Source organism: Puntigrus tetrazona, chromosome 11 (assembly GCF_018831695.1).
Source record: "Puntigrus tetrazona isolate hp1 chromosome 11, ASM1883169v1, whole genome shotgun sequence".
In the NCBI taxonomy this organism is placed as follows: domain Eukaryota; kingdom Metazoa; phylum Chordata; class Actinopteri; order Cypriniformes; family Cyprinidae; genus Puntigrus; species Puntigrus tetrazona.
This window is the reverse complement of record NC_056709.1, coordinates 15,305,485-15,332,211: the sequence shown is the minus strand read 5'-3', so window position 1 is coordinate 15,332,211 and position 26,727 is coordinate 15,305,485. Positions and strand designations below refer to the sequence as shown.

General features: G+C 37.0%; 1 protein-coding gene and 1 long non-coding RNA gene across 7 annotated transcripts; one reads left to right on the top strand and one right to left on the bottom strand.

The window, feature by feature from the left end:
• Positions 1-579: 579 nt before the first annotated feature.
• Positions 580-25,560, bottom strand: LOC122354546 (ATP-binding cassette sub-family C member 10-like). Of its 6 annotated transcripts, XM_043252781.1 has the most exons (24): positions 25,457-25,560; positions 25,019-25,222; positions 22,427-23,798; positions 21,461-21,688; positions 21,126-21,282; positions 20,450-20,598; positions 20,179-20,258; positions 19,322-19,493; positions 19,126-19,224; positions 18,841-19,030; positions 18,193-18,267; positions 17,947-18,126; positions 17,730-17,859; positions 16,651-16,843; positions 16,211-16,554; positions 15,175-15,344; positions 14,611-14,771; positions 14,079-14,332; positions 13,379-13,524; positions 13,161-13,258; positions 12,962-13,074; positions 11,510-12,398; positions 10,912-10,978; positions 10,550-10,598 (listed from the first exon to the last, which is right to left on the bottom strand). In XM_043252781.1, the coding sequence occupies exons 2-22, from the start codon at positions 25,204-25,206 to the stop codon at positions 12,257-12,259; spliced, it is 4,641 nt and encodes a 1,546-aa protein (XP_043108716.1). In that variant the 5' UTR covers positions 25,207-25,222; positions 25,457-25,560; the 3' UTR covers positions 10,550-10,598; positions 10,912-10,978; positions 11,510-12,256. The 6 variants fall into 6 exon arrangements, with proteins under 6 accessions (XP_043108713.1, XP_043108711.1, XP_043108712.1 ...); XM_043252778.1 differs by lacking the exons at positions 12,962-13,074; positions 13,161-13,258; positions 13,379-13,524; ... (16 more) ...; positions 25,019-25,222; positions 25,457-25,560 and adding exons at positions 580-9,780; positions 9,861-10,030; positions 10,219-10,312 and having other exon boundaries at positions 10,551-10,598; positions 10,907-10,978; positions 11,510-12,257; XM_043252776.1 differs by lacking the exons at positions 12,962-13,074; positions 13,161-13,258; positions 13,379-13,524; ... (16 more) ...; positions 25,019-25,222; positions 25,457-25,560 and adding exons at positions 580-9,780; positions 9,861-10,030; positions 10,219-10,312 and having other exon boundaries at positions 10,551-10,598; positions 11,510-12,257.
• LOC122354567 lies at positions 13,526-14,720 on the top strand. Its single transcript, XR_006252125.1, has 3 exons — positions 13,526-13,660; positions 14,084-14,223; positions 14,581-14,720. It is a non-coding gene; the product is annotated as an uncharacterized LOC122354567 (long non-coding RNA).
• Positions 25,561-26,727: the final 1,167 nt, after the last annotated feature.

Genomic DNA, 26,727 nt, shown 5'->3' with positions numbered 1-26,727 from the left:
CGGTCAGTTCTCAAACGTGGGTTAAAATGTTTACAAAGAATACCAACACTGCAAAACATTTAAATTATCATGACTGACTACAAAATACTCTTATATGCAGGTCATAATATAGCTAGTTTTTTTTTAAAAGTAGCATTAAGGTAAATACTCAAAATAACCACTGCAGAAAATGGAACACTTTTATGTTTATTTCCATTGCATAACATTTTAAGTGTTCTACTACAACTGATTTTGTATCTTGAAATAAACAATGTGAGTAGGAATATTTCACAAATTATTTGTATACATCCTTAAAAACAAATCACCCTATGTGTACCTTACTGTATCAATGAGCACAATAACACAAAAAAGTGTGAAAACTAAAAAAAAAAAAAACAATTTGGCAAGAATCAAGATATTACTCAAACATACCATTTTCCAGACAAAACATTTTTACATGTGTATAATTCATCCACACTGTATTTATACATTACTGTAGCATTTTACATATTTTACAAAATATATACGATTTACAATATTCAACCAGGCAAGATCCATAATAATGTTTTCACATATATATATGTATATATATATATATATATATATATATATATATATATATATATATATATATATATATATATATATATATATATATATAACTCTTTTCAAACTTATATAATAACCTAATGATCTATGATACTGTAAGTGCAGGTTTATGTTAACATTATAAATATAACATTTTCATAGTTTTTAATATGCTATTCTTATCAGCCCTGTAAATGTGATTGCCATGGACAAGCTTATTCTTGTCTCCCACATCCCTTAATTTTAATGATCTTACTATATTAGTTTAAGAACATTAAATTTTGACCCTTTCAAAGTGCTATCTGGAACCTCCAGATCCATTGCATGTATTTGCAGGTGTCTCATTGTCTGTCTGCGATTATGATCTATTTGCCCGTTGCCCCATCCATCTTTTCTAGGGATCCCTTTGTAAGTGTAGCATATATCATCAGTAGTGTAATAACGTGTAGGACCCATCTTCCTATAACCACCAGCATTATCACCTGATCTTTGCATGGTATTCATTCCCATATTTGGATTCCTCACAGCTGCATTTTCTCTATTTCTTGAAACTTGAAGTTTAGGCAATGATGTATTGTTCCAGTTGCCATCAATATCAAAATTACTTGCTTTTGTTTTACGATGTCCTGACATGAGTGGCCCAGACATATCATTGTAGTAAACATCTGAAGATGTTGGGCCCAATCCAGAGATTCTGCTCTGACCAGAGACATGTTTTTGCATTGTAGGCCTCTGAGCTTTTCCTGAAACTTTCATGTCTCTGTTCAAGTCATAATTGGGGTCCTGCATGTTAAATTCTGGGGCACTATATTTCTGATGAGTCTGTATTCTGACGTCTCTTGAGGGAGCATCAAGCCCATACGTTTTGGTTGCCATTGTTTTACTTCTTGGGACTGCAAAGCTGTTAGCATGCATTTGTGTATAGGTACCAAAATCAACATCAGACCCCAGGCCATGAAAATCAGGGCTATCAATTCCTCCTTGAATATGAGGGGTTTTAAGATTCATCTTTGGAGAACTGAATTTAAGATTTGTTCCTTGTGGCATGTTTCCTGAGAGTTTCATCTTCCTAGAGGGTGCATCAATGTCAAAGTCTGGTGCGTTGACATCAACATTGGGTTTCTTGATATTTGGTCCTTTTATTTTGCCTTTATGGAAATCAACATTCATATCTGAGGCTGTGATATCTGGCTTATAACCTCTGATACTGAAGTCTGGGGAATCAAATTCTGTTCTAATCTTCGGAGCTGAGAGGTCCATTTTAGGTGTTTTTAGATCATAGTCAGGTGTGTTTACTTTGGGTGCTGAGAAGCCAATATCAGGCATCTTAAAAGCCGGCATTTTGTTTTGACTAGATCGCATGTCCATGTCCGGAAGTGTAAGGTCTGTTCTTGGACCTTTCAGATCAACATTAGGACCGTGAATGTCAATATCAGGACGAATAATCCCAGCATTTAATTTGGGAACTGATGCACTCAGATTAAGGTCGGGCTGATCAATATCAGTATCCATATTCATATGTGGCCCTTTTACACCTGACAGGCCAATATTGGGCATTTTTAACTTTGGCATATTCATTTTACCTGAAGGGCCATTAAAACCTATATCAGGTGATTTGATATCTAGGTTTGGGCCTTTCAAATCAGACCGAGGCAGAGTCAGATCCATGTCTGGGGTTTCGACTCCTCCCTTTATTTTGGGGCTTTTGAAATTCAGCTTTGGAGATTTGACTTTAAGATCAGGTATTTCTGGCTTGCTGTCTGAAAAGCCTAGCTTTGGCAGTTTAAATTTACTTGAAGGTGCATCGATGTCAAAGTCTGGAGTGTTCAAATCAAGATTGGGTTTCTTGAAATTTGGTTCTTTAATTTTACCTTTAGGAAAATCAACATTCAAATCTGGGGTTGTGATGTCTGGCTTATGACCTCTGATGCTGAGATCTTGTGAATCAAAGTCTGCCTTAAACTTTGGAGCTGACACATCCATTTTAGGGTTATTCAGATCATAACCTGATGTTTTGAGTTTCGGTCCTGGGAAACCAACATCAGGCATCTTGAGGTTGGGCATTTTTAGTTTTCCAGAAGGCATGTCCATGTCTGGAAATACAAGATTGGATTTTGGACCCTTGAAATCAGCATTAGGACCACGGATGTTAATATCAGGATCATTTATCCCTGTATTTAAATTTGGCGTATTTATCTTTGGCATATTCAATTTACCTGAAGGCCTATTAACATCAATATCAGGTGTATTTATATCTAGGTTTGGGCCTTTCAAATCAGTTTGAGGCAGAGTCAGATCCATGTCTGGGGTATTGATTCCTCCCTTCATTTTGGGGCTTTTGAGATTCAGGTCAGGAGATTTGATTTTAAGATCTGGAACATTTGACTTACTACCCGAGAAGCCAATTTTTGGCATCTTAAATTTACCTGAAGGGCCATTTATATCAAAGTCAGGTGAATTCATGTCAAGATCGGGTGTCTTTAAGTCAGGTCCTAAAAATTTACCTTTTGGGAAATCAAGATTCATGTCTGGACCTGTGATATCTGGTTTATGACCTTTAATCTTCAGGTCTGGGGAATCAAAGTTGGCTTTAAACTTTGGAGCTGATAGATCCATTTCAGGGGTTTTCAAATCATAGTCAGGTGTCTTTGTTTTTTGCCCAGAGATACCAAACTTGGGCATTTTCAAAGTGGGCATTTTCATTTTTCCAGAAGGCTTGTCAATGTCTGGAAGAGTAAGATCTGTTTTGGGGACTTTAAAATCAGCATTTGGTCCATTTAAGTCAATATCAGGACGACTTAACCCTGCATTTAGTTTAGGAGCTGATGCATTTAAACTAAGGTCAGGCTTATTAATGTTAGCATCCACATTCATATGTGGTTCTTTCATACCTGACAGGCCAAAACTGGGCATCTTTAACTTTGGCATATTCAGTTTACCTGAAGGGCCATTAATATCAACATCTGGTGATTTGATATCTAGGTTTGGGCCTTTTAAATCAGTTTGAGGCAAGTCCATGTCTGGGGCATCTATTCCTCCCTTCATTTTCGGGTTTTTAAAATTCAGCTTTGGATATTTGATTTTAAGATCTGGGCCTTTTGGCTTACTACCTGATAACCCAAATTTTGGCTTCTTCAGTTTGCCTGAAGGGGCATTGATTTTGAGGCTAGGCGCATTCATGTCAAGATCCATGTCTGGACCTGTTATATCTGGCTTATGACCTTTAATATTCAGGTCTGGGGAATCAAAGTCTGCCTTAAACTTTGGAGCTGACAAATCCATTTGAGGGGTTTTCAAATCATAATCAGGTGTCTTTACTTTTGGTCCCGAGACACCAAACTTTGGCATTTTTAAAGTAGGCATTTTCATTTTTCCAGAAGGCTTGTCAATATCTGGTAAAGTAAGGTTTGTTCCTGGACCTTTGAGATCAACATTTGGTCCACGTACATCAATATCAGGACTATTTAACCCTGCATTTAGTTTGGGAGTCGATCCGCTCAGATTAAGGTTTGGCTGATCAATATCAGCATCCACATTCATATGTGGTCCTTTCAAACCTGACAGGCCAAAATTTGGCATCTTTAGCTTTGGCATATTAAATTTACCTGAAGGGCCATGGACATCAATATCAGGTGAGTTGATATCTAGGTTCGGGCCTTTTAAATCAGCTTGAGGCAGAGTCAGATCCATATCTGGGGTATCAATTCCTCCCGATATTTTGGGGCTTTTAAGATTCAGGTTTGGAGAATCAAAGTCTGCCTTAAACTTTGGGGCTGACAGATCCATTTCAGGGGTCTTCAAATCATAGTCAGGCGTTTTTATTTTTGGTCCTGAGACACCAAACTTAGGCATCTTTAAATTTGGCATCTTTATTTTTCCAGAAGGCTTGTCAAAATCTGGAAGAGTTAGATCTGTTCTTGGACCTTTAAGATCGATATTAGGTCCATGTACATCAATATTAGGACTATTTATCCCTGCATTTAGTTTGGGAGTTGATGTGCTCAAATTGAGGTCGGGGTGATCAATATCAGCATCCACATTCATATGTGGTCCTTTCAAACCTGACAGGCCAAAACTGGGCATCTTTACCTTTGGCATATCAAATTTACCTGAAGGGCCATTAACATCAATATCAGGTGATTTGAAATCTAGATTTGGGCCTTTTAAATCAGTTTGAGGCAGAGTCAGATCCATGTCTGGAGTATTGATTCCTCCCTTTATTTGGGGGCTTGTGATATTCATCTTTGGAGATTTGATTTTGAGATCTGGGCCCTTTGGCTTACTACCTGAAAAACCAAATTTTGGCAGCTTTAATTTACCTGAAGGTGCTTTGAGGTCGAGGTCAGGTGCATTCATGTCAATATTGGGTGCCTTTATGTCTGGTACTTTAAATTTACCTTTAGGGAAATCAACATTCTTGTCTGGACCTGTGATATCTGGCTTATGACCTTTAATGTTGATGTCTGGGGAATCAAAGTCTGCCTTAAACTTTGGAGCTGACAAATCCATTTCAGGGGTATTTAGATCATAGTCAGGCGTCTTTACTTTTGGTCCTGAGACACCAAACTTAGGCATCTTTAAATTGGGCATCTTCATTTTTCCAGAAGGCTTGTCAATATCTGATAAAGTAAGATCTGTTCCTGGACCTTTGAGATCAACATTAGGTCCATGTACATCAATATCAGGACTGTTTATCCCTGCATGTAGTCTGGGTGTTGATGCGCTCAAATTAAGGTTGGGCTGATCAATGTCAGCATCCATATTCATACTTGGCCCTTTCAAACCTGACAGGCCAAAACTGGGCATCTTTAGCTTTGGCATATTCAATTTACCTGAAGGTCCATTAATATCAATATCAGGTGTTTTGGCATCTAGGTTTAGGCCTTTCAAATCAGTTTGAGGTAGAGTCAGATCCATATCTGGGGTATCAATTCCTCCCTTTATTTTGGGGCTTTTGAGATTCAGGTCTGGAGAATCAAAGTCTGCCTTAAACTTTGGAGCTGACAGATCCATGTTCGGGGTCTTCAAATCATAGTCAGGCGTCTTTAATTTTGGTCCTGAGACACCAAACTTGGGCATCTTTAAAGTGGGCATTTTTATTTTTCCAGAAGTTTTATCAGTGTCTGGAATAGTAAGGTCCACATTCGGTCCATGAGCATCAATATCAGGACTATTTAACCCTGCACGTAGTTTGGGAGTTGATGCACTCAGATTGAGGTCTGGTTTATCAATATCAGCATCCATGTTCAAATGTGGCCCTTTTAAACCTGACAGGCCAAAACTAGGCACCTTTAGCTTTGGCATGTTCAATTTACCTGAGGGACCATTAACATCAATATCAGGTGAATTGATATCTAGGTTCGGGCCTTTTAAATCTGATGAGGGCAGATTCAGATCCATGTCTGGGACATCGATTCCTCCCTTTATTTTGGGGCTTTTGAGATTCAGGTCTGGAGATTTGACTTTAATATCTGGGCCTTTTGGCTTACTACCAGAAAAGCCAAATTTTGGAAATTTAAATTTGTTTGAAGGGGCACCAATGTCAAGGTCAGGTGCATTTATATCAAGATTGGGTTTCTTGAAATTAGGTCCTTTAAGTTTACCTTTAGGGAAATTTACATTCATGTCCGGTGCCGTTAGATCTGGTGAATCAAAGTCTGCCTTAAACTTTGGAGCTGAAAGATCCATTTCCGGGGTCTTTAGATCATAGTCAGGTGTCTTTATTTTGGGTCCAGAGAGACCAAAATCAGGCATCTTGAAAGTTGGCATTTTCATTTTTCCAGATGGCATGTCCATGTCTGGAAGTTTAAGATCTGTTTTCGGGCCTTTGAGGTCAACATCAGGTCCATGGATGTCAAAATCAGGACTATTTATCCCTGCATTTAGTTTGGGAGTTGATGTGCTCAGATTGAGGCCGGGGTGATCAATATCAGCATCCATATTCATGTGTGGTCCTTTCAAACCTGACAAGCCAAAACTGGGCATCTTTGGCATATTAAATTTGCCTGAAGGACCATTCAAATCTATATCAGGTGATTTGATATCTACATTTGGGCTTTTTAAATCTGTTTTAGGCAGAGTCAGATCCATGTCTGGGGAACTGATTCCTCCCTTCATTTTTGGGTTAGAGAGATTCAGCTTTGGAGATTTGATTTTAAGATCAGGTCCTTTTGGCTTGCTACTTGAGAAGCCAAATTTTGGCAGCTTCAGCTTAGCTGAAGGGGAATTTATGTTTCCCTTCAGATCAGGTGCATTTATGTCAAGGTCAGGTTTTTTGAAATTTGGTCCTTTAATTTTTCCTTTTGGGAAATTAACATTCATGTCAGGTGCTGTGATCCCTGGCTTATGGCTTACAATGTTGAGATCTGGGGAATCGAAGTCTGCCTTAAACTTTGGAGCTGACAGATCCATTTCAGGAGTCTTCAGATCATATTCAGGTGTCTTTACTTTTGGTGCTGAGAGACCAAAATCAGGCATCTTGAAAGTAGGCATTTTCATTTTTCCAGATGGCATGTCTATGTCTGGAAGTGCGAGATCTGTTTTTGGACCACTAAAATTAGTATCAGGTCCATGAATATCAAAATCTGGACCATTTATCCCAGCATTAAGTTTGGGAGTTGTTGCATTCAGATTAAGGTTGGGCTTATCAATGTCAGCATCAATCTTCGCATGTGGCCCTTTCAAGCCTGACAGGCCAAAACTGGGCAATTTTAGCTTTGGCATACTCAATTTACCTGAAGGGCCATGAGCATCAATATCAGGTGATTTAATATCTAGGTTCGGGCCTTTCAAATCAGTTTGAGGGAGATTCAGATCCATGTCTGGAGTATCGATTCCTCCCTTAAATTTGGGGCTTTTGAGATTTAGGTCTGGTGATTTAACTTTTGGCTTACTACCAGAGATACCAAACTTGGGCAGCTTCAGTTTACCTGAAGGGGCATTTACATCAAGGTCAGGTGCATTCACATCAAGATGGGGTTTCTTGAAATTTGGTCCCTTAATTTTCCCTTTAGCGATATCAACATTGAAGTCTGGGTTTGTGATATCTGGCGAATCAAAGTCTGCCTTAAACTTTGGAGCTGACAGATCCATTTCAGGGGTTTTTAGATCATATTCAGGAGTCTTTATTTTGGGTCCTGAGAGACCAAAGTCAGGCTTCTTGAAAGTGGGACCTTTTATTTTACCGGATGGGATGTTCATGTCAGGAAATGTAAGATCTGTTTTTGGACCTTTGAAATCAACATTAGGTCCATGTACGTCAATATCAGGACTGTTTAACCCTGCATTTATTTTGGGAGTTGATGCACTCAAATTAAGATCGGGCTGATTAATATTAGCATCCATGTTCATATGTGGCCCTTTCAAACCTGGCAGGCCAAAACTGGGCATCTTTAGCTTTGGCATATTAAATTTACCTGAGGGACCATGGACATCAATATCAGGTGAGTTTATATCCAGGTTTGGGCCTTTTAAATCAGCTTGAGGCAGATCCATGTCTGGGGTATCGATTCCTCCCTTTATTTTGGGGCTTTTGAGATTCAGGTCTGGAGATCTGATTTTAAGATTTGGTCCTTCTGCTTTTTTACCAGAGATGTCAAATTTTGGCATCTTCAGTTTACCAGAAGGAGTATTTATGTCAAGGTCAGGTGAATTCATGTTGATATTGGGTGTCTTCAAATTTGGTCCTTGAATTTTCCCTTTAGGGTAATCAACATTCACATCAGGTGCTGTGATATTTGGTGAATTAAAATCTGCCTTTAACTTTGGGACTGAAAGATCCATGTCTGGAGTCGTCAGATCATAGTCGGGCCTTTTCATTTTAGGTCCTGAGAGACCAAAATCGGGCATCTTGAAAGTTGGCCTTTTCATTTTTCCAGATGGCATGTCCAAGTCTGGATGCGCAAGATCGATTTTTTGACCTTTGAGATTAGGTCCGTGAATGTCAATATCAGGACTGTTTATCCCTGCATTTAGTCTGGGAGTTGATGCACTCAGATTGAGGTCTGGCTTATCAATGTCAGCATCCATGTTCATATATGGCTCCTTCAAACCTGACAGGCCAAAACCGGGCATCTTTAGCTTTGGCACATTCAATTTACCTGATGGGCCATTAACATCAATCTCAGGTGATTTTATATCTAGGTTCATGCTTTTCAAATCAGTTTGAGGCAGATTCAGATCTATGTCTGGGGTATCGATTCCTCCCTTAATTTTGGGGCTTTTGAGATTCAGGTCTGGAGATTTGAATTTAATATCAGGTCCGTCTGGCTTGCTACCAGAGAAGCCAATTTTTGACAGTTTAAGATTACCAGAAGGAACATTTATGTCATGTTTATGATTAGGGGCATTTAAGTCAAGATTAGGTTTCTTGAAATTTGGTCCTTTAAATGTACCTTCAGGAATATCAACATCCATGTCAAGTGCTGTGATATCTGGTGAATCAATGTCTGGACGGTCTGCTTTTAAACCTCTGAAATCAGCCTTTGGTCCATCAATTTGTAAATCTGAGCCATTAAGACCTGCAGTTACTTCAGGATATGCCAGATTTGACCCCTTAATACTTCCATCATAACTGATGTCTGTATTCTTGTTTCCAGAGAGGCTAAACTTTGGCAGTTTAAATTTTGGCTTCTTGACATTACCCGATGGTACATCCATATCCATATCAGAAGAATTAAGCACTGCTTTTGGGCCTTTGAAATGTCCTTTTGTGAGGTGCATCACAGGAGATCCTTGAGTATTTGACAGTGTAAGATTTGAATCTGGTGCATTAATACCAACATCTATTTTTGGATCTGTATATGTTCCTCCACTTTTGTTGATTTCCCTATCAACAGTGGTCAAGTTCTTTGTGAAATGATGCGATGGAACATCTTTTGAAATACTGGTTTTGAGCTTTGCTGATCTCAGCAGGTCAGATCCCTGTACTAACATTTCGGAGTCATATTCACCCGTAAAATCCTTGGCATCATAATGGCCCTGCTTGAATGGCCCTGCTTGATCGCCAAACTCTGTTTCATATGAAGTAAGACGCATTCGATCTGCATTCTCAAGTAAAGCAGAAACATTTACTTGCCCGCTTTTGCGGTCAAGTGTCTGGATTGTCACTGGCCCATTGTGTACGCCATGTCTGTTTTCCTTAAGAGTTTTATTTCCTTTCATGTATTTCTTGACTTTAGCATTGAAGAGCCTGTCATATGAATCCTTCCACACCTGTTGATACATTTGAACTGTAAATTCATTTGTTTGGGGGTTTCATGAGGAAAAAAAATGTGAATGTGATGTGTACAGACCTCATTTGGAGCTTTGATATCCAGGCTTTCCAAGCTCTTGCTGGATTTCAAACCATGTTTCGATATCTCTTTGTCATTATCAATCAACATTAAAATGTCCACAGCTTCATTCTTCTTTGGTTCATTCCTCTTTAGTGCAAACTGATGACTTGCACCCACAATTTCGTCATCTTTAATGGAAATGTAAAATAACGTGAAATGTTATTAAGAACAGTAGTTCTTAAATTACTACCATATCAATGTTCATAGCAAGCCATTTTCCGACCCGTAAAAGCGAACCAGCAATCTAAAGCTTAATTAATTTACAATGACATGTAAAAAAAAACATTTTCATATTCAAACAGTTATGAAACTGTACCTTCATGAAAGTGCAGGTCTGTGTATTCCAAACCCTCTACAGACACATTGTCATCTTCTAGTAGCAAGCTGTCAGAATAGCTTCTTCGAAGGGCCTGCAAGATACAAGATAATATCACTGTGTGGTTTTTTTTTTATTTTTTTGAAATCCAATGCATGTATAGAAAAAAATGATAAAAAACAGAATTAAAGATTTTTGGTGATAAACATGTGCTACTAGCATTTAAATTAGTATTTATTATTAATAATAACAAGCATATAAACTTTCAAATATATTTGATAGATCACACAAAATATGGTTGAGATACATATTGGATTAAAAGAATTACATACCATATCACTAGTATATATTTATGGCAAAGAAGAGCCTCAATCTCAAACCTGTTGATGCAAAAGAAATGATGCAACTATGAACACCACTGATTGAAATAAGCCCTTGCTGCAATATGAAGCAAGACTGCGCGAACAACACTAACTTCATTTAAATTTACTTTACACTTTGCCAGTTGACACAAGAACGTATATCTTGGTGTGCAGTTCATTCTTAAAGACGTTAAGGCTTAACAAAACATCTGTATTTATCCCACTGGCAGTTAGATAAAACTGTGAGGTATTCAAGGAATTGTTCAGGGATAGTGTAACGAGGGCGTTAGGAACAGGTTAGGCCAGACAAAGGAAACTGAACAGACCTCACCTTGTTAACCACACCCTCTGTATTAAACATGCGTAATCGTAGAGGTACCAGGTGCTCCCATGTTCATCTGTAAGGGCACATATTTTCATAATTTGCTCAACTATTTATTACCATTATTTAATTGTCTCATTTCATTGAAACAGGTTTCAAATAACATCCAATTACTAACCATTATCTACAGTATATGATGAATTTAACATACACAAAACCTTTTTAATAACCTGTATATTTACAGTAAACACTAAGTTAAGGTATAGGACCTGAAAGTGGACTTCAGACACATGTAATAGTCATTAACAATATTAAAAAAACTGGTCCTCAAAGAAATCGATTTAATGTACTTCACAACTTTAAATATCTTGTAACCATCCCTGTGCTTTAACACATAACCAAAGTGTAATGTACATTAAACCACTCTCAAACTAAAGTAAAAAACAATTAAATCAGCATAACCTGTGCGAGTGCTGCAGTCATTCATAACAAAAACAGCTGGACATCTGCGCTTGGTAAACAACTAAACTTTACTTTAAGTACCATGCAAACCGCTTTACGCAACATACTTCAGTCCAAAGTACTGTTGTAAATAAAACAGCCTTACCTTGTATCCCTTTGAGCTACAATCCTTGTTCAGTGTCAGCAGTGATAAAGTGCCATGCTGAAAGTAGTTTTCACTAGATGAGACCGCGTTTACCTCTGTCCTCTTCTCACTGTTTATGATATTCTCACTGCAGCAAGTAATACACTTGAAGAGTGGACCAACTGGTTTAACCAGGACAAACGCATACCTCATAAAGCTTCAGCATCACTACCTGTTCTGCATTGGAGGCAGGGTCACATAACAAAAACAAACCTCTCCCTAATTCTAAACTGATGGGAGGAAATCAAAAGAAATGGTTATAAAATAGGGTAAAACTATGCACACATGTACTCCCATATGACTCATACAAGCTGGAAAACGTTCACCTTGTACAAGGCGTAGTCACTGGGTGGAGACAGCTTTTTATGAACGTTCACACCTCTAATGAAACCAATTAGGCATTGTGAATTCTCAGAAGAGAGAATGCATTCAAACCACAGAAATAAATATTAGAACATGGTGGGAATCTCACATCTTAGTTTGCAAGAATGAAAAAAAATCTGAAAACAGACCAATAATTAAAAAAAACCATTTACTTCTAAAACAATTCCATACAAATGGGACCGTTTATAAAATAACAAACAATTCTCCCTGAGTTTTACATTGTATACATTGTATAACATGATAAACTGCAGGTATTCACACATATGCAGTGGTCATGCATGAGACTCCAACTACATTCTTAGCTGGAAATACAGTAAGTACATTTTAATCTCTGCCTTCCCCACCACGTAAGAGTCTCTGGAAAACAGAGTCTTCTCTTTGGCAAAGAGCAGCAGGGCTGTCAAACTCCACCACCTTCCCAGCATGCATCACCAGCACTCGGTCAGAGTCCATAATTGTATTTAGTCTGTGGGATAAGAAAGACTGGTTGGGTATGTATGGCAACAAAATTTTATTCTAATTAAATTCTAACATACTATGTTAATTCAAAAAGTATTCACTATCAGTTTTTTTCCATCAATCAAACAAGACAACACCCAGTAACTAAATATACCCTGAAAACTGTTTTTTTTCAAACTTTCAAAGAAGTGATGAACCATTTTCTTTGGCAGCTTCTCTTAAAACTATTCATGCACTTACTAGTAATGTTAAATGTTACTAAATGGCTTGCTAGTATGCTTGACTGTTCAGTACAAAGGTTAACTGAGATAATTATAGTAATTTAAGGTTAACAATCATAAAATAGTTGCAAATATTCTTTTACAACTATCTGCTTTGTTTTATTTAAGAAATGCCTCACAGAACTGTGCACTTTATTTATTTATCTGCTTTTTTTCCTTTTTTTTAAGAAAATCAGTTTTGCATTGCTATAAAATAAGTTGGAATTTTCCTTCTTTATTTTCACTCCATAGCCAAGTTAAATTTAAAAATCATATAGAAATCATATGCAAGTATACAATTATTTGATACCTGTGAGCGATGGTAAGAACAGTTTTATCCTTGAATTTTTCTCTGATAGTTTTCTGCAGAAGCATGTCGGTCTTATGATCGACGCTTGCCGTGGCCTCATCAATGCATAAAATCTATTAAAACAGAACATTAAAGTAAAAAGGTAAGGTTGTTTATTTGACATGGTTTATGGTGTATTTATTATATATTAGTTTCATACATTAGCCTCTGTAAGTAGAGCACGGGCAAGGCACAGCAGCTGCCTCTGGCCCACAGACAGAGACTTTCCCCTCTCTCCAACCTCCGAATCCAGGCCACCTGTAATGAGAGACATAGACAAAGCAACAACAACAAAAAAAGACTATTAAAAGACAGCATTTTCTCATGCTGTAAATAAATCCTGTCAAGTAAGACGCAACAGAAGTGTTTGACTCTAACCGATCCTCTGTACTACATCTCCCAGGTGGCATTGCTCAAGGGCATCCAGCAGCCTGGAGTCCGGATGACGGCCGTGAGGATCAAGGTTCTCTCGCACTGTGCTGGAGAACAGGAAGGGATCCTGGGGGATGATGGCCAGCTTTGATCTACAGAGGGCAACCCAAACACAACAAATTCTTTATCATCTATTTTATTTTTTTGCAGAGACCATGTGAAAAGCACAATACCCCAGCAACTTAAGACCTGGGTCATATATGTGAAACCTACGTTCAAATGTTTGTGGTTTGTATTGTTTTTTTATGCTTTTAATGTTTTAAGTCACTTATGATGACCAGGGCTGTGTTTATTTGATCAGAAATACAGTTTATAATTAGTTTTTATTTTAATATAGAGTATTTTAAAATGCAATTTATTCCTGTGATGGCAAAGATCAATTTTCAGAATCATTACTCCAGACTTTGGTGCCGCATAATCCTTCAGAAATTACTCTAATATGGTGCTCAAGAAATATTTCTCTTTGCTATTAATGTTGAAAAGTGCTGTGCTGCTTTATGTTTTTGTGGAAACTTTTTCATAACATTATTAATGTCTTTACCATCACTTTTGAAAAATGTAATGCATCCTTGCTGAATTTAAATAATAAAAATGGCATTGATTTTGCATTTTAAACCTTCAAACATACAGTGACTTGACCCCTTACCGCAGGTTACTAAGTCTGACCGTGCTGATGTCAACTCCATCCAGCAGGATTTGACCCTGGTTCAGCTCCACCATACGGAAAAGGGCGAGGAACAGTGAGGATTTTCCTGAGCCTGTGCGCCCTACAATGCCCACCTTCTCACCAGGTAACACCTCCAGGCTGACCCGGTCAAGAGCGTTTGGCAAGCCTGGCCTGTACACCAATACAGCATCCACAAATACAACCCGGCCCTTTTCAGGCCACGATTGTAAAACCTGCAGATGTAGATTTCATGATAAGTTTATGTGTTACACTTAATTCTGAATGATATACAAAGTCTCACAACATATTAGGGATGCACTGAATGGCAACTGAAATAGTTCAGCCGAAAATAGCAAAAAGCTTTCTTTTGGCAAATCGACTGAATAACCAAGATTATAGAAGAATAAATTATGCTGAACAATGACTATTCCTTTAAATTATTACCAAAAAGGTTGTTTAATCACACTTGGCTCTGATTCAGTTTTTAGGGTAAATATATCAGTCCTCTAACCTCAGTGCTGGCTTCTTGAGGCTCCTGCGGGATGTTGGTGGAGTACTCTTCTGTACGCTCTATGCTCACTAACTGCATCTCTGTCTGAGCAAAGCTGAAAATCAGGCCTGACAGCAGATTGGTGATGGACAGTGCATAGGACAGAGACAGACCCACCAGCCCTGAAAGAACGGAGAAGAGACTTCAGCAAACACATTAGACCATTTTGAAGGTCTTATGGATGAACTGGACGATGATGTTCTTAAACTGGACAATACTGTAGTAGAGATGAGTTAAATATTCTAAAAGAACCAATAAAGTTCAAAAATATGTGAATCTGTCTGCAGACAAGTTTTTTTCAAATGATTTCAGATAAGATGTTGCTCTGAAAATTAGTTAAGATATAGATTAGTTAGGATAAGTTATCAATTCTGCACAGACCTATTTTCTAAACTTATTTGAATTTATCATTTCCCCAAAAGTTGCTCTGTTGAACGTGGCTGTCTGACATGAAGCTAAAGCTTCTGGTAAAGAGCGCCTGCTAAATGCCTTGAACTGATACTCTTATCTTATTAAGAGGCTAACCTGGGTCGATGGATTTGAGCTGATGCTGGATCACAGCGATCACGCTGATGCCGGTTACTACGGTGACGCCGATCATCTGCAGCCGAATGTCCAGCCACTGCATGGCAGCATTACTGTTAAAGAGACAGCGCTGATTCTGTTCCAGACGCCTCTCATTCTCCTCCTCAAATCTGCTCTCAAACACACAAAAATACGATTTTACTCAGCACTGTCAGATAAATATCAAACTTAACTTTACCTTTATCAAGTAGATGTTATTTGATATTGAGGGAACATTTGAGTTTGTTTGTGTTATTGAGATAAATAAATAAATAAATAATATATATATATATATATATATATATATATATATATATATATATATATATATATATATATATATATAACTGAATCTTTTCAATGGATTTTCCAATCTTGCACATAATTAATTATGTAACTCAAAGCAAAATTTTCCACTATTTATTTTTTTTATTATTATTTTAATTTTTACTTTTATGGTTATTGTATTGTATTCCGATGCAAATCTGTTGTAACCAATTTTCTGCATTTCTGTTTCTTAATTTATTTCTATTATATTAGAAATATAATTAGGCTGCAGGCTGCCTAAGCCTTACAAAAAGATTGTCAATGTACATTCTTTCACTAACACTTGTACATATGACAAATAAAACTTAAAACTTAAAGAAAAAAGTTATTAAGATATCAAATGAAATTATAATTTTAATTTCTGTAATAATAATTATTTTGTAATGCAGAAAATCATAATTTTTCAAAAAATCATAATGCAGTATGTCATAATTATTTCATATAGAATGCAAAATAGTAGCATTTTCTTTACTGATTCTAATTCATGCTGAAAAAAAATTTAATCACAAAATAATTGGTAAAAAAAACAACACAACATAAAAAGCATCATTCGTTTTATGCAATATTTTTTTTTTGCTGGAAATGTGACCCAGATATTTCTTTAAACCAAACAAAGCTTTTGAATGAATGCAAATGAAATGATCAGCGTACAACGGTATAGTTTTCAGACCTGGTAGTGTGTCCACTGGCCCGCACTGTAGACAGGCCGCTGAGCGTTTCTGAGAAGTGTGAATAAACTGGAGAGAGCGTGAGGCTACACAGACGTTTCAGCTCACGGGACGAGTGGCGATAAAAACACTGAGTTTGGTAGTAGAGCACCCCCAGAGGAAGTAAAGGAAGCAGCACCCAAGGCAGCCCGTAGCTCATGACAAGCAGCATCCCGAGCAGCCCAAACACATTGGCCAGGAGAATGTTTAAAACAAAGGGCAGAGAGTCGTCCACGCTGTAAATATCTGAGGAGAATCGATTCAGGATGCGGCCCAAGGGTGTAGTGTCAAAAAACGTCATAGTGGCCTAAAATGGAAGAGACATATGAAAGTTGTATGTGTTTACACATCATCATTATATTTTTTTGGCAGTTTAGCATCACCTTGGGTTTTCGATCATTACCTTTAGCACACTGGATAGCAGTCTCTTATGAACGACAGTCGCAGCACAGATCGCTCCGTAAGCAAAGAGAAAGGCTCGGGCAGCTGTGAAGACGGTGTTTGCTGCCGCCAGAGATCCATACACGGTCATGTAAAACTTCAGCTCAGAGCTCACATTCCCCGAAGTCTCTGAACCTCGGGCCGGTGTGTGAAACCTGATCAGAGAGTAAATGTAGATAATCTAATTGGGACAAGTTAAACAAGCTGCAACTGTGGCACAACACAGAAACAAAATGTCTGCAAATTAGGTGATATCCACCTAAAAGAGGATGTTACAAGACATTAAATAAGATTTTTGGCATAGATATAAATGAGATATCCAGATATTCTTGTGTTAAAAATGTTTTTTTTATGTCAAATAAAAGTATTATTTCGGGGGGGGGGAATAACAAAATAGGAATACTTGAATATACTGTAGAAAATATATAAAGAACTGTGATAACTGTGTTTTTAAAAATGTTTATCATGTTTTATTATTATGCTATCATGTTTTTATTGTGTTAGTTAGCTGTTTTTAGTTATTTTAACTGAGCTTAATTGAAATGCACACTGATAAAACATGATTTTTGAGTTATCTGTTTTTGCAAATAAACTCATATAACTTCATATAAGTATATAATGTTATGCCTATTTAAAGATGAATTAATGATTTTATCTTCAGTTTTCTGGTACTTTATTGTTCATACGTTATGGGATTGTTTAATAAATGAATACTTTAATTCAGCACGGATGCATAAAATTGAAGAAATGTGATGGTAAAGACATAATAATGCCCGTTTCAAATAAATGCTATTATAAGTATCCAGAAAAAATAATTATCATGGCTTCCATAAAAAAATTATGCTTTTGACACGGTTTTAACATGCTCGTAATTCAAAATATTATTATTTTTATTGTATTACTAATCAACTAAATGCAGCCATATGCTCTTAAAAACTTTTTTACAGACCCCAAACTCTTGAATGTTACTGTAATAATAGAATAGAATCATTAAATAAAATCATTACATGATTAAAACCATTTATGAAACATCTAACTCACATAAGTCTCTCAGGAGAGAGGCAGGTCAACGTTAAGAGTGGATCAGCCGACAGTGACACCAGTTCAGTCGTATTGTCCTTCAAATGGGAAATCCAATGAGAAAGCCACCAGTCGGACACATTTTTGGAGGCTGTGTAGGACAAATCCAAGTAGTTATTGTAGTGCCGTAGTGTTATTTTATAATACATACAGCTGATATTGATACAGTTGCTATTACCTTGCATTAGGAAAAGAGAAAGCAGTACAGCCACAGCCATGCATCCACCCACTGCCCTCCAATAGGAGCGATAAACAGCCCAGGACAGCTTGCCCATTTGCTTCTGCTCCTCCCCAAACATCTTAATCTCTGCCTCTAGCTCCGGCTCACTGGCCTCCTCTTTCTCTCGGCCCATAGAATCTGAGAAAGAAGGTTTGTTTAAGTTAATGGATATGGTTCACTCATTCATTTAAAGAGAATCCATACCTTTCTCCTTAGCATTGCTGTTGTTCTTGCAGTCTTTAGGGGCTTTTACCAAAGAAAGAACTTCCTTCGGGGTCCCTTAACCAAAACAAAAATAACAATACTTATTAGAATAGCAATCCATGCATTAGTAAACTCAGAAGGTTTTTATTTGAAGTGCCCCTATTATGGATTTCTGGAAAATGAACTTTTATGCAGTGTGTAAAACAGTTGTTGTGAAAGAAAACATCCCGCAAAGTTTTAAATATAAAAGTGCACCGTGTATAAAGTTATTGTCTCTCAAAAGAAAGAGTCGACTCTGGTTTCGCCGGAAACGCTGTACACAATGTAGCATTAAGCTCGCGAACGCTGCTTTAACAGGCATTACAGAAAATGAGGATGAAATGAAAATGAGACCAATCGACCAATCACGGCAGATTAGCATCCTGCAAAGAAGAGGTTGGAAAGATTTCTCATTGAGCAAATCGTTTGGCAGTCATTAAGCAAGTAATGTAAAAAAATGTTTATTATACGACACTAAAAGTGTTTTTTGACCATGCATGCATGTCAACCGGTTGCTAGGGACTCCCAAAACCAAAATATGAATCTTTCATTACCCACAGCAGGGGCACTTTAAAGAACCAAGAGTGATTGTTTTGTGAAAACTAGTACCTGTTTTTACAATCGTCCCATTGTCCATCAGCACCACCACATCTGCCTTATCAACGAACTCTATCCGATGAGTGCAAAGAATTCTGGTCTTGTTCTTGAGGATTCCCAAGATGCATTTCTCCATGAGGTGGTGAGCAACATCAGCATCCACAGCTGCTAAAGGATCATCTAGCAAGTAGATTTCTTTATCCTGAAACATGAGAATGCATCATATTTTTGCCTCAACCTGTAAGAACGTTTTGTCTGAGCATCAAACTGAGGTTTTAAATAAATTAGAAACGGTACCATATAAACAGCCCGAGCCAAAGCGAGGCGGCTCTTCTGTCCTCCGCTCAGAGTGACACCGTTCTCTCCAACCTCCGTCTGATCACCACCAGGCAAGATCTGAACAAAACAGTACGACTCAGTGTCAGACACAGCTTTTACTCATAGAAAAGAAAATGGAAAACCTGCTGGCAAGGATAGCTAGATATACACCTACATTTAGGTCGTCAGCAAGAGCACAGGCCTCGATCACAGCTTGATAGAACGTGCTGTCAAAGTCCCTGCCAAAAAGAATGTTGTCCTGTACTGTTGCATGCTGGATCCACGGCTCTTGAACAGCCAGTCCAAATCCCTGCTCTCTTCCCTGAACAGATACTTCCCCTCCACTCCTACACGAGGCAAAGCCCAAAATCATGAAGTTTTTTAAGAAACTGATACTTTTATTCACCAAGGACACATTTAATGGATCAAAAGTGGCCATAAAGAAACGTCTAAGATTTCTTTTTAAATTAATTCTGTTATTTAGAATTTTCTATTAATCAAAGAATGCTGGAAAATTTCATCTCTTTTTTTTTTATTAAGCAGCACAGCCTTTTTCAAGATTAGTAAGAATAAGAAATGTTACTTGATCCGCATATTAGAATGATTTCTGATAGATCACCAAAGTAAATGAAATTCTATTTTTAAAATAGATTAAAATACAAAACTGTTTTTATATTTAAGCTATTTTAGATAGTAATAATATTCACATTATTTCTGTTTTGGTGAAAAAATGCAGCCTGTTGAGCAAATTTTATTTTTGTTTTGTTCTATTTTAGTAGACAAAAAAAGAAAAATTATTCCACACACTCCAGGGTACATAAAAATAACTAAATAATTAAAAAGATATATATATATATATAAAATAATAATTCCTTACATTTATATACCTTTATCAAGACACCAACTGAAACACTGTAGTTAATAAAGATTTTTTTACAAGCTATAGTGTGCAGAATATTTTTTTTTCACTTTTTTTACACTTTCTCTTTAAATTGCCTTTATACATTGTACACGCATATTATAAACCAGTACCTGATGAGCTCTCCTGTTATGGCGGCCAACAGCGAACTTTTCCCGCAACCAACCTTTCCCACCACAGCCACCAGAGAGCCCTAGAGCCAGAAATCAGAAACATTGTATACGCTTTTTCATTATTCAAACATTTGTCGAAATATTTGAAGACACATTTGAAAACTTTTAAAGGAGACAAATATATTTATATAAATTAAAGTGAAGCTACTGATATTCTGATGGTCCACTTAAGTACGAATAAACAGCTAATTGCTCCTGCTGCAGCACATACCCTTTTAATGCTGAGATTGAGTGCATGCAGATAAAAGCTGTGTGGTGGGGAGCCATCCTCTGTCTTGTCATCAGCTACACTGACAGACTGTTTCCAGGAAAAACTCGCCTGGTTCATCTCAACAGCAGACAGAGGGTCCTCAGGACGCACTGCAGAAAAATCATGACTGATATAAAATGCATAAAGTAAATGCATTAAACAGTGTTTTATGCATATTATTAATTTAATGAATCTGCCATTGGATGAACAGTCAATGAGAGAAATGTAACCGAGCACTAGACTTTTGGGTTGTGCTTAAAATAATAATTCAACCAAAAATGAGTACTTGCTAAAAATGAAATTTAGCATAACAGCATTAATGGATCCTCTGCAGTAAATGGGTCCCATCAGAATGAGTTTTTTTCAAACACCATAATAATGGATTATGCTTCACTTTTTGCTTCAAGATTTTTATAAATGGACTTTTTAGCAACCATTTTGACTCTAATTCTGATGGCACCCATTCACTGCAGAGGACCTATTGGTAAGCAAGTGATGCAATGTTTAATTTCTTCAAATCTGTTCCCATGAAAAGACAAAGTCATTTACATCTTAGTACACTTTCAGCAAATGTCAATTTTTGGGTGAACTATTCTTTCAAGTATGAACTAGTTTTAACCTTAAATAAGTCATGTACCTTGACTGTAATAGACGGCGAGGTCCTGGTCCTGTAGTGTGAGGAAGCGCTGTATACGGTCCAAAGACACTTTGGCTTCTAGGGTTCCATTCAGCACCCATGGGAAAGCGTTGAGAGGCAGAATGAGCATCCCAACCAGAGCCAGAGTACTGAACACCTGCCAAACAAAATAGAAAATGCAGGATAAATAGAGCAATATTAAAAATAAATAGATATAATATATATATATATATATATATATATATATATATATATATATATATATATATATATATATATATGAACTCTTGAACTTTGATTTAACCTGGAATATTCATTTAAAGCGTCCTACACACCTTTGCAGCGGTGAGGTTGTTTCCCAGCAGGACGTATGTGATGAAGGTGAGAATAGAGATGACCACGGGCAGAGCAGCCCAGGTGTACACACACACAGCATCCAGGTACTTCAGAAGTTTCAGGTGATGTAGCTCTTTTTTTCCGGATTCTGCAATCTTTTGAGTGAAGTGCTCCTCCCAATTGTAGTACTTCAGGACCCGAATCCCAAAGAGGATCTCAGTCATTAGCTAAAGAAAAAGAGACGTTGGGGTAATACTTTATGTGTTGCACCTATTAGTTGTTTATTAGCATGCATATTACTAAAATATTAGCTTTGTATTAGTGCTTATTAAGCACATAATAATGCCTCATTCTACATGACCTTATTCTACATCCCTATTCCTACACAATACCTAAACTACCTTACTGAATTTATAGACAGAAAAGTCATAGTTAATAGTTAACAAGTGTTACCGACATCAGATTTAATTACCCAGAAACTACATGGCTGTTCAAAAGTATATAGGGTTTTTTTTTGTTTTATTCTATTCTAATACGCTGATTTTGTGTTCAAGAAAAATTTGTTGTTATCATCACTGTTGAAAACAGTTGTCCTGCATAATATTTAAGTAGAAACCTATATACATACAACATTTGAAGTGGATAAAAACTTTTCAAAGTTCAAAAGAACAGCATTAATTTTTCAGTATAAGCTATATATTTATTATTTATTTATTTTATACATTATTTATTTTATTATTTTTTCTTAATAAATAAAAGTTTAAAATAACAGATTTGAAACTTTTGATCAAATTCCTTGCTGAATAAAACAATAATTAATTTCTCTCTCTCTTACTTGAGAAAAAAAAATATTACTGACTCTAAATGTTTTAAACAGCAGTGCATTAACTATAACTATTATAGCAAAAATAAAAGATATATTAACAACGCATGAAAAAACATTAACAAATGCAATGCAGTCACACCTTCACTCGTCCGTCCTTGTGCAAAAGCATATGTTTATTGTTTTCCAGAATTCGGGATGCCAGGACTTTATTCAAAGGCACGAGCAGCACGGCCACACCCACTCCACCCAAAAAGGCCACGCCCACCTGTAGGTAAAGCAGGTAAAGTGCGAGGACAAACTGGAAGGGAAGACTCCAAACCTCATGGAAGCTATTGAAGAAATTCACCACCCGGTCTGTGTCAGTGCTCATGAAGTTGACCACCTCGCCCATGTTAAACCGTGCCAGAGCAGCCGAGCTGACTTTTAGGGCTTTGCTGTAGATGGTGGAAATCACAGCAGCCCTTGCCTCCAGCGCCACCTTCGATACTTCATAAACAAAGACGTTCTTCAGCACGGCAGCAGCAAAGGTGCTAGCAAAGAGCCCCGCGACACACCACACACCCTTGCTCAGTGGCGCCCCCTCTGTCTCCATAAAACCCACTAACCCACCGAGGAGCAGGGGTCCTGCGAAGGCTAGCATGCTTGCTACCAACTTCAACACGCCTAGAAGGTAGTAGCGCAGACCAAAGGCCTTGTGCAACACCTGCAGGAGCTTGACTTCATGCTGTGCTCCACCTTCACACATCCTCTCCGGCTCGGCCTCACTCCAATTGTTGCCCTGCAGGTTTCCTCTCAGAAGCCGATCCTGTCTCTCGGGTCTCTCCAGACCTCTCGGATAAAGGCATTTCTGCCAGCACTGGTAGAACCGAAGAGTGACTGCTTTGGTACGCAGCCGATGCGGCAGCTGGAAGACGTCACACGGCCTCTCCAGCTCTCCACGTTTACCTCGTCTGAGCAAAGGGTTCAGCCAGAGGTAGAGGAGCCTGGACAGCCAGCTACATCCATCCTCAGCTACATTCACCCCTCCGTCGGCCTCAAAGGTGACGATTAATGGAGCTACGTCTTCTGCATTACAGGACAGAAGGTCTCTTTGAGTCCTGTAACATGGAAAGATATAACCCAGCAGGTAAACCAACACCAGAGCAGCCCTGGTTGCTGTCAGAGCTAGACGGACAACCTGAAGTGGCTGTAAGACTCCAAGGCGATCGATTTCTTGAACGTAAGCGGTGAGGATAAAAGCTAGATTAGGGATGGAGAGAATAAGCAGCACCGGAAGCAAAGCAGGACCTCGAGTTCTTCTGTACATGGACCTTTGTAATGACAAAACGGCCCCGAAATGCACCAGCCAGGCCAGTACGCCACATCCATCGGCAAAGACGTCCAGATATAAGCCTGGAGCCTGGAGCTTATAAACCAGGACCAAGTCTCCAATAAACAAGAGAGTCATCAGCAAGGTCGAGATGGCCCTGAACCCCCAGCCAATGGGAAGAGAGGATACAACATGGGTGAGTCTGTGGGTAACAAAACAAGGATTATCAAAAAAAGATCATCATGAATAAAATGAAAGTCGACATGATATGCAACCCATTTAAAAATCAATATACTGATGTATTTCTAACCATTGACTGGATCATGACTTTAGTAATGTAGTGATGCATAAAGCACAGCTCACTTTCAAAAAAATCAGCTGTTGGTCATCACAGTAAATCCATTTTTTCAACTTGAACCCATTAAAAAAATATTGCAAAAATATTTCAGCCTTTTGTGAATTTTCCAATTGCATGGATTCCCACTCACCCAAGAAAAATCACTGAACAGCCATTATAACCATACCGATGTTTCACACATACACTACAAAAGTGTAAGGTAAAATTAGGGCTGGACGATAATTCAATATCAATATGTATCATAATTATTTTCAATAATGGTGACATTATTTTTTTTAAATGTTTTTCAAAAACATAATAATCCTTCAGAAATCACTCTAATGTGCCGATTTGCTGATTATCAATATTTAAAACAGCTCAGTACATTTTTTCAGGATTCTTCGATTAACAGAAGGGTCCAAAGATCAGAAATCATCAGAAATAAAAAGCTTTTTCCATTCAAAAGATTGGAGTCAGTATAGTTTGTATTTTTAAACTATATAATTTGAAACTTTTATTTTGCAAGGGTGCTCAAAATTGATCGAAAGTGATGATAAAGGCATTTATAATGTTAAAAAAATTCCATTTCAGATAAACAGTGTTCATATTGATATCGGAATTATATTGTATCAATCAAAATTAAAAAAATATATCATGATATAATTTTTGACCATATCATCCAGCCTGAGAAATTCTTTTTTTTTTTTTTTTTTTTTAAGGAAATGCTCACCAAGGCTACATTTATTTGATCAAAATAAAGTTGATTAAAAAAACTAAATAAAATAATGTAATGTTATATACAATTAATATAACTGTATTCTACTGTAATATATATTTTTGAAAATACAATTTGTTCCTGTGACGCCACACTGAATTTTCAGCATCATTACTCCAGTCTTTAGAGTAACTTGATCCAGAAATTATTCTAATATGCTGATTCATTTCTTATTAAAAATTCTTATTAAAAACAGTTACATTGTTACATTTTGTGTATTACATGGTGTGTTTACTGTCACTTGGGATCAGATTAATTCTTTCTTCCTATATGATTTTTAAGTGGACTTATATGATAGTTTTACACTCACCTGGGCACACTAATGTAACAGGCACTACTGACTGCGATAACAGCATGTGACAGTGATCCCAGCAGAAGCTGGTTGACACAAGGACTGATGGTGCCATTCTGCCACACAGGAAAAGGATTGTCCACATTAGTGTGACAGAGCTCTGATATGAACTCTGCTGCTCCAAACACATCTGTATTTCCCCCCATGGTCTTCTGAAGACCCCTGAGGGATGAAAAAAGGTTTGGATGTAAAACAAGTAATTGGTGAGCATCCTGCCTATACAGCACCTTTGGGCAACATAGATGTTGCCCAGGTAGGCAGCTGCCCAGGTTTTCAGACGCAGCCAAAGTCACGTCGGACGTCAGTTCGTACAACTCTCTTGTTGCTAGATCATTTTGCAACCTTATACTTTGTAGGACGTTTTTGTTTCAAAATATCGCGCTTTCTGTTTCTTACCTGTGATTTACCGGCAATGTTGTTATTCTCCAGGCATCTTTCACTTACGCGCTGAGCGTGAAGCCAAACACTGCGAGCACTTCAAACTGCAGCGTAGTAGCGTATCTGCCCTTCATAATAAAAGTCAGAATCTTTTCATACAGTTTATTAACAGTTGTTGTGCATATATTTATGTAGAAACCTTTAAATAAAAATCACCATATATATATGTATATATATATATATATATATATATATATATATATATATATATATATATATATATATATATATATATATATATATATATATATATATATATATATATATATATATATATATATATCATATATATAATTATATAGAATTTACTTCTTTCTTCATACAAATCCAAAAGAAAGTAGATGTTAGACAGAACAAGTTGTAAATGCGTAAAGACTGTGGAGCACAAACAAGGAAATGACAAAAAAATTGTACAGTGTAGTAAAAAAACAGCTAAAAATGAAAGAAAGAGTATATATATATTTTGATTTGTAGTTGTTTAAGCTTATATAGTGAGACCTAAAATAGGCCACCATGAGTATAAACCATGACATGACATGCAAACTTGCAACAGAAGTATTGTTATTAGTTAGTAAATACTGTTAAATGTGATTGTTTATAATTATTAATTACAATAGGTCTTTTTTGAAAGTTTGGTATATAAGTGGCCCATTGTTATCAAAATAATTTACAATGTCAAATTATGACATATGATCATTATATATATATATTTTTTTTTGTTTTACATATTTATGATTAATATAAATGATAAATTAAGAACTACACCTAACTAACATTAACTATAACGCATTAGGCTAATTCACCTGTCTAATTCTGTCTACAAATAAAATAATTATGTTTACCAAGCTCTGATAATGTATGGAATGTTACTTTCCAAATTTTAATAACATTATGCCTACACCTTTAAAAGCAAAGATGTGCGTGTCACTTTAAATGTTTTTTCACCCAAAAAGATGAAATGAAAACATGAAAATTAAGGTTTCAGGTTTCAAGTATATAACGCACTGCTATATATATAGCACTGCTATATTTACAAATAATCACAAAAAAGTAATTCTCTGCAAGAAACTAAAAAAATATATTGAAATTTAAAGTTCTTCCTCCAATCTTATTAATATAATAAGAAGATTATTAACTCTAAAATGGGCTCTGTTGTTGATGCTAGTATGAACTATGTAATCTTGACTTAAACATCAGAGTGAGTGGAAAAACAGAGAAACACTCAAGTG

What these genes read in the sequence shown, in the direction of transcription:
- LOC122354546 (XM_043252778.1), bottom strand. An exon ending in AGACCTGCACTTTCATGAAG is followed by an intron (nt 10,031 to 10,218) that starts GTACAGTTTCAT and finishes TTTCCATTAAAG; the next exon opens with ATGACGAAATTGTGGGTGCA. An exon ending in ATATCAAAGCTCCAAATGAG is followed by an intron (nt 9,781 to 9,860) that starts GTCTGTACACAT and finishes ATGTATCAACAG; the next exon opens with GTGTGGAAGGATTCATATGA.